Here is a 7,500-nt window from a genome sequence, read left to right on the forward strand (position 1 = left end):
ATTATTATTATTATTATTATTATTGTGTTGCACCAGGTGAAAATAGCATATAGTAGCTAAGCTAGCCAACAATCTAAACTGTGCTAATGTTGCCTTTTCTAAACATTCAAACTAGCTAACAAACTAGCCAATGCCAGTCTTGGAGTTATAGCATTTAAATAAGTATATAGGACTAAACTCTGTAAAATAAGGCGATGTATTAAATTATATAAAATAAAAGTAGCAATGGTCGATAGAAAGCCAGTTAATATAAGCCTTACCGGTTCTGCTAATGAAGCAATTAGCCGAACTTGCTAACGAGCGAGTTAATGTTAGATTAGTGTATTGGGAAAACAAGAAAACAAGTTAGCTATCTTTCTTAGCATAGACTACAGTATAACTTTTCTAAATTTGATCCAAATGCCAGTAAATACTGTTAAGAACAGTAGCCATTAGGCTAACAAATTGTACTGTGTACAACACTAACCACATTTACTAGCAAGTTAGCTAACGTAAGGCTAGCAGCAAATTGCTAATAGCCAAGATCTCTAGCAAGCTACAATGCATTAAGCTAAGATTAAGATCGATGTTAGCTAGCATGCTAGGTAATTTGGCTAACCATGTATACCGATAGCCAAGACTGCTAACAAGCCAGCTAGCTTAAGGATAACGATTATATTAGCCAAATTCGCTAACAAGCTAGGTATAATATCTAAGGTTGCGTGTGTGCTATTGTGTGATGGAGGGAAAATGAGGAAAATATTTATTTCTAGTTTAACCTGGACACAAAGTCTTATTATTATTATTATTATTATTATTATTATTCTATAGAGTTTTAAAAAGACCCAAGTTCCTTTAGAGATGTTTTATTGCCTCAATTCTATGCAATAAGTGTAATTCATTTTTAACTAAATAGATGTTTTTTTTTCTCTTAGCACGAAGCTTAAAACTACCATTTTTTGGATTCTTTGATTTCAGACAAGCAGGGATTCATTTTCAGCTCCTTCTGTTTAAACCTCCACGCTTGTGTTTAAACACTCATTAATTTCATATCTGCAGTGTTTAATGTACACGAGCAGAACCTTGATACGTCCTGCTCAGTGTCTGTGGGGCTCCTTTTAGTCAGAAGGATCCGCTGGGATCCGAGCGAGAAAGCGATTCGACTCCGAGTCGACTCCGAGTCGACTCCGAGTCGACTCCGAGTCGACTCCGAGTCGACTCCGAGTCGACTCCGAGTCGACTCCGAGTCGACTCTGAGTGATGCGTGAAATGTTTTAAACTAGTAATTTATTTATTTAAGATTCGAGTCACGTCTCCGCGCTCGGCTGATTTTCGTTATTTCTGCGCGCTTGGTAAAGTTTTGCTTTACTTTCTCACTCGCTGTATTTCTGATCAGTGAATCAAATAATTGATCTGGACCTTATCAGCATTACACACCCAAACACCCCCCACCCCCACTAAAGACATTATGATCTGAGACTTTAGTCAACACTAGTTTTATATTTAGTTCTTGTTGTGGCACTTTATAGCAATCGGGACCAACAAGGTGTTAAAAAGCTCCTGACTGGCAGTGTCAGGGTTCTAAATTATAAACATAAGAATATATTCTCTCAGAGTAAAGGAAATAATTTATTTAGGAATTAATAAATTATTATTAATAATTACTATTAAAGAGTAAAGGAAGGACATTAAGCGGTTGACAGGAGCATCACAAGAACTTGGTGTGGAGTTCGAAACATCCGTATTATTTATTGCGGTTACGCAACAGTTTAACGAGCTCACGTTTTCCAGTTTATATCACTGACTCGACCAAAACAAATCCAGAAAAAGACTAAAGTAATGGCACCCCAATGCAACACAGAGTTTAAGAGGCGCTCGTTCACAGATTGGTCGGTTTTGGCAAAACGTTTCAAATCTGAAGCTAATTTCTAAAATAATTTAAGTGAGTTATGTATATTTGAGTTATATAAATTGTACGTTAAAACTTGTTGGTCCATCAGTGAGGTGTCTGTGTTCATGTCTGTGTTCCACTACTGCTGCACAGAACCGGAGTATTCATGTTACGGTTCTGTACCTGTAACGTTACAGAGGTGTCGTTTTGTCAGGATGTGGGATTTTTACCTGCGGAATAAATTCACACGTGCCATAACTGAAATGTGACGTCTCTGCTGTAGCAGGTCGACTCTCTGTCCTCGTGTCCCAGTGCCTTCGGTTTGGACCAAAATTGAACACGTGTCTGACGGTTTGTGCGTTCAGTTCGAATCGTGTTCCAGTTTTCTGATGAATTCTATCAGCTGTATTTATTGTGTGATTGTGTTTTTAATTTCCATGCAGTATTTTTACTGTGCTGTGTGTTAAACATACAGACGGTTGCCAGATTGAAGCCAAAGTCACCATAATGAGGAAAAGAAACAGCTGGATAAAATCCCTACAGTGTGCTGGAGAGATGATAAAGAAAATAACAAGCATAAAAGTGCCATCTTACTTTCAGTTAATCCCGATGCTGTTTTTATCGAAATGGGAGCATAAATCAGGTCATTAATGCTGTTTGTTGTTTATGATCAGGAAATAAAACGTCTTTTACACACGTTTCAAACAGGGTTGCCAGATAATCCACGTATTTATAGTTTCACTGTTGCTGGATAAAATGTCATTAATTTAGAAGGTTCTGAATCTGTAAATCTGGCAACGCTGATCCATATTGTTATGTATTTTTATTTTCACTTTTATTCCTGATGTATCTACAGCATGTAACTGTCTTTGCTGTACTTTACAAATAAATGAGTTTAATAAAGTAGTTTCCGTCAATCGTTTGCTACAAACAAAATAACGCAATAACGAACGACTTCGTTTGTAATTACACCAGAATTTTTATTCGGATGTTTATTCAGCGCTTCAAGTCAATTACAAAAGAACAAAATATATATTAAGTAAATTTCCGTCTGGGTTCGCTGAGCAGGACGCCGCCTTCTCTCATAGCCGCCCAAAACGTCTGGACCTGAAAACAATAAAAATTCTTTCATTAGATTTGCATAAATTTGTATTTCTTAAAAGTTGTTTTTTGTAATACAAAATAAAATGAGCGCATTCAGGAAAACTCAAGTTTATAAACTCTAGATTAAAGAATTGTGGGATTAAAGGAAGCCAAATCTGAAGAGGAATTCTCCTCATGGTCCCATATTACAGCAAGTAGGAACAATGAGAAGAAAAAAGTTCTTTATTTATTTAATTAATTCTTTAATTATTAACTAAAATCTCACAAAGAAAATAAAGCAGGAATCTTCACCTTTATGCATCAATAATAATAATCAGTTAATACTCTAATTTTTTACACAGAATTTTGTTTTTTATATACACTTCTTAAATAAATTCGATATTATATATAAATAAATAAAAATAAATAAATATATATATATATATAAATAAATTCTGTATAAATGTTTTTCTTCTCATAATTCATAAAGTAGTCGTGTCTCATATGTAAAAAGAATATCGCTCATCGTTAAAAAAAAAAAAAATTAAAAACACAAACGTATTAACATTTTAAAATAAAAATAAATATTATTTCCTAAAATATCAGTCAAAAACATAAAAATCTCCTGTACATTAAATTCTAGTTTCAGCTTCATGAAAAATAAATTAATAACAAATATCAGTTCATATTATTTTAACAGATTTGGAGCCCAAAACTTCTTTTAACTTAAACATTAACAATTTATTGATGGAAATGAATCAGATTTTTATGCAAATTTTCAATTTAATGAATTTAGTTTTTACTTGATTTTAGCTCACAGTCTGTGATTAGTGGTTATTTCTGTAGATGTTTTGTGCTGTAACGATACATCAGTGTGAAGAAGAAGAACCGAGAGTGTGAGGAGACTCACGGCGTCGGAGCGGAAGGTCCAGGGAACCTCTCTGTAAAAGAGTCGTGTGATTCCGGCCTCGCAGCATCGCTGAGCCAGAACGTCTCCCACGGCGCGACACGCAGCCACAGAGTGAGTGGAGCTCAGCTGCTTCTTCAGCGCCCACTCCTGTGTGGAGCACGTGAGCACGGGGACGTCCGAGTCTCTGCAAAACACCGCGGCTGACACGTGATGCTGCGAGCGCTTCAACACCAACCTGAAGGAGAAGAGGACGAGGAGGAAGACGAAGAGAGTGAAGATGAGATGATGTCCTCAGAGCTCCTTCCATATCTAACATCCTGCACACACTCCACCTCTCTCAGAATGGTTTTAGTGATGTCCCTAACCTTCCTCAGAGACAGGAGTGGTGTCTCCTCTTCATCACATCACTCGTTACTTCAACAGAGGACACAGGTCGAGTGTTTGAAAGAAAGATTGTGTCTCTAGTAGAAGAGCTGGGCATCAAGTGACAGCCCCCTAACACAAACACGCACACACACGCACACACACACACACCCCTACCTGTGGTAGTATTCTCTCTTAGGCCAGACGGTGCTCCAGCCTCTGTCCTTTACAGCGATGGCCATCTGCTCCAGATTTCTCGGGTTTCGGTTCACAAACGTCTGATTAACGTCTTCGTTGTGATTGATCTCTGGCGCAGGATCAGCTGCAGCTCCACTCCAACTCCTCACTAACAGAGCAACACATTCATTATGACAAAGTACCGAAATTCACACGAGTGAATTTTATAGAGCTGGAGTGTGTGTGTGTGTGTGTATGAATCTGTGTGTGTATATGTGTGTGTTTGTGTATGAGTGTATGGGTGTGCGTGTATGTGTGTGTGTGTGTATGAGTGTGCGTGTGTGTATGAGTGTGCGTGTGTGTGTATATGAGTGTGTGTGTGTATATGAGTGTGTATGAGTGTGCGTGTGTATGTATGTGTGTGTATATGAGTGTGTGTGAGTGTGTGTGAGTATATGAGTGTGCGTGTGTATGTGTATACGAGTGTGAGTGTGTGTATATGAGTGTGTGTGTGTGAGTGTGTGTGTATATGTGTGTGTGTGTGAGTGTGTGTGTGTGTATGCATGAGTGTGTGTATATGAGTGTGAGTGTGTGTATATGAGTGTGTGACCTGTGATGTTCCAGCTCCGTGTCTCGGTGTGTTTTTGTCCCAGCAGCAGACGGACAGACCGATAAAACCCTCGAACAGCCGCCATGACCACAGTTACACACACACAAACACGACGCAAAACCAAAACAGTACCTACACACAGAACAGAAATCAGAGCTAGTGAGCTAAACCCCACACACTCCTGTAAGCAGCCATCTTAGGTGTGTCACACTGATTACAGTCCGGCTGAGAATCATAAGCGTCTGTCTGAAGTTCCGCGAATTGAAGAATAAAAACGTTTAAAGATGCACAAAGATTTTGTAGGAATTTCAGTATAATCATTTATTTATGTTTATATGTGTGTATACAGACCTGATCCTGATCATGTACTCAAGCCTCAATTAAAACAAACAAACTTAATAAATATATAATTGTAAAACAAAAAAATATCAAAAACTTATATTACATTTTTTTATATAATTGAATAAATTTTCCTTTTTTGTTTCAGACAAAATGAATTTATATTCCATCAGAACTAATGGAACTTGTTTGCAACTGTATTTAGTTTATTTTACGATGACCCATTAGTTCCTCAGGAGCTCTCAGTGCACTATTATCACACTATTGTCACATTTACACTATTTACTGTAGAGTGTCACCCAACTGAGGATGAGGTTCTGAGTCTGGTTCCTCTCAAGGTTTCTTCCTCGTATCATCTCAGGAAGGTTTTCCTCACCGCCGTCACCTCAGGCTTGCTCATTAGGGATAGGGAGAGATATCTAGTATTTTACATTTTAAGTTAATCTTTTTAAATTAATTGTAAACTTTAATTGTATATATGGGGGTCACGGTGGCTTAGTGGTTAGCACGTTCTCCTCACACCTCCAGTGTTGGGGGTTCGATTCCCACCTCCACCTTGTGTGTGTGGAGTTTGCATGTTCTCCCCGTGCCTCGGGGGTTTCCTCCGGGTACTCCGGTTTCCTCCCCCGGTCCAAAGACATGCATGGTAGGTTGATTGGCATCTCTGGAATATTGTCTGTAGTGTGTGATTGTGTGAGTGAATGAGAGTGTGTGTGTGTGTGTGCCCTGTGATGGGTTGGCACTCCGTCCAGGGTGTATCCTGCCTTGATGCCCGATGACGCCTGAGATAGGCACAGGCTCCCCGTGACCCGAGGTAGTTCAGATAAGCGGTAGAAGATGAATGAATGAATTGTATATATTCACTTATTTATTTTTATCCTCGTTTTTTCTTCTTCTTCTTCTTCTTATTATTATTATTATGTATTTATTTATTTTTCTCTCTCTTCTGTTTCTGTTTAAATTGTTAAAAGTGCTATAGAAATAAATTAAATTGAATTGAATTATTTATTTATGATTATATTTGATATTGTTTGATTTTATTTTGGTCTTAGAGAGTGTGTGTGTGTGTGTGTGTGTGTGTGTGTGTGTGTGTGTGTGTGTGTGTGTGTGTGTGTGTGAGAGTGTGTATGTGTGTGTGTGTGTGTATATGTGTGTATATGTGTGTGTGTGTATGTGTGTGTATGTGTGTGTGTGTGTATATGTGTGTATATGTGTGTGTGTGTGTGTGTGTGTGATAGAGAGTGTGTGTGTGTGTGTGTGTGTGTGTGTGTGTGTGTGTGAGTGTGTATGTGTGTGTGTGTGTGTGTGTGTGTGTGTGTGAGAGTGTGTATGTGTGTGTGTGTGTGTGTGTGTGTGTGTGTGTGTGTGTGTGTGTGTGTGTGTATGTGTGTGTGTGTGTGCTGTTTAAAATAGAATCAGCACTATAAAGTCTGACCTAAGACGAATCCTGAATCTGTCGCTAACGTGTACAGAGAGGCGCCATTTTGTCTGACCTCAATGTTAATGGAGAGTTAGGGACAAACATTACAGAGACAGATTAAAAACAACTGCTCAAGGGTGTGTCCCTACACACCCACACACACACACACACACACACACACACACACACACACACACACACACACACACACACTGTTTTAGAGAGAGAGAGAGAGAGAAAATTCCTGTGTGTGTGTGTGTGTGTGTGTGTGTGTATGTGTGTGTGTGTGAGAAAGAGAGAGAGAGAGAGAGAACACAGATAGATAGATAGATAGATAGATAGATAGATAGATAGATAGATAGATAGATAGATAGATAGATAGATAGATCATATTTATATAAATATTTATAAAATATAATTTGATGATTATCATCTGTCTGTTTTGCCCTCAGTAAGGTTTGAATAACACACTCAGTGATTTGGACATGTTCTGGAATGTGTCTGAGATGTGTTGCTATGCAACAGCAGTTTCAGGATGGTTGCCAAGACACTGTGATTGAGACGGGGGTGGAAAGATAAAGACACACATGCACACACACACACACACACACACACACACACACACACACACACACACACAGAGTTGTGTGTGTGTGAATCGATGCATACAAGAAATGTGTGTATTTGTGGTTGTGTATGTGTATGCTTACATGCTTAATGTGCGTGTG

At 38.4% G+C, this 7,500-nt stretch overlaps 2 protein-coding genes across 4 annotated transcripts in view; one reads left to right on the plus strand and one right to left on the minus strand.

The window, feature by feature from the left end:
• Positions 1-2,773, plus strand: part of si:ch211-203d1.3 (protein phosphatase Slingshot homolog 3) — a 21,003-nt gene extending 18,230 nt beyond the window's left edge. For all 3 annotated transcript variants that reach the window (XM_060884682.1, XM_060884681.1, XM_060884683.1), the window contains exon 16: positions 1-2,773. This exon is cut by the window's left edge and continues 609 nt beyond it. The gene's annotated coding sequence lies outside the window, so the exon portion shown is untranslated.
• A 56-nt stretch (positions 2,774-2,829) lies between these two features.
• mrpl18 (mitochondrial ribosomal protein L18) lies at positions 2,830-5,233 on the minus strand. Its single transcript, XM_060884689.1, has 4 exons — positions 5,014-5,233; positions 4,404-4,572; positions 3,864-4,098; positions 2,830-2,977 (listed from the first exon to the last, which is right to left on the minus strand). The coding sequence occupies exons 1-4, from the start codon at positions 5,096-5,098 to the stop codon at positions 2,906-2,908; spliced, it is 561 nt and encodes a 186-aa protein (XP_060740672.1). The 5' UTR covers positions 5,099-5,233; the 3' UTR covers positions 2,830-2,905.
• Between the last annotated feature and the right edge of the window lie 2,267 nt (positions 5,234-7,500).

The sequence above is a fragment of the Tachysurus vachellii genome, chromosome 13 (assembly GCF_030014155.1).
Source record: "Tachysurus vachellii isolate PV-2020 chromosome 13, HZAU_Pvac_v1, whole genome shotgun sequence".
In the NCBI taxonomy this organism is placed as follows: Eukaryota; Metazoa; Chordata; class Actinopteri; order Siluriformes; family Bagridae; genus Tachysurus; species Tachysurus vachellii.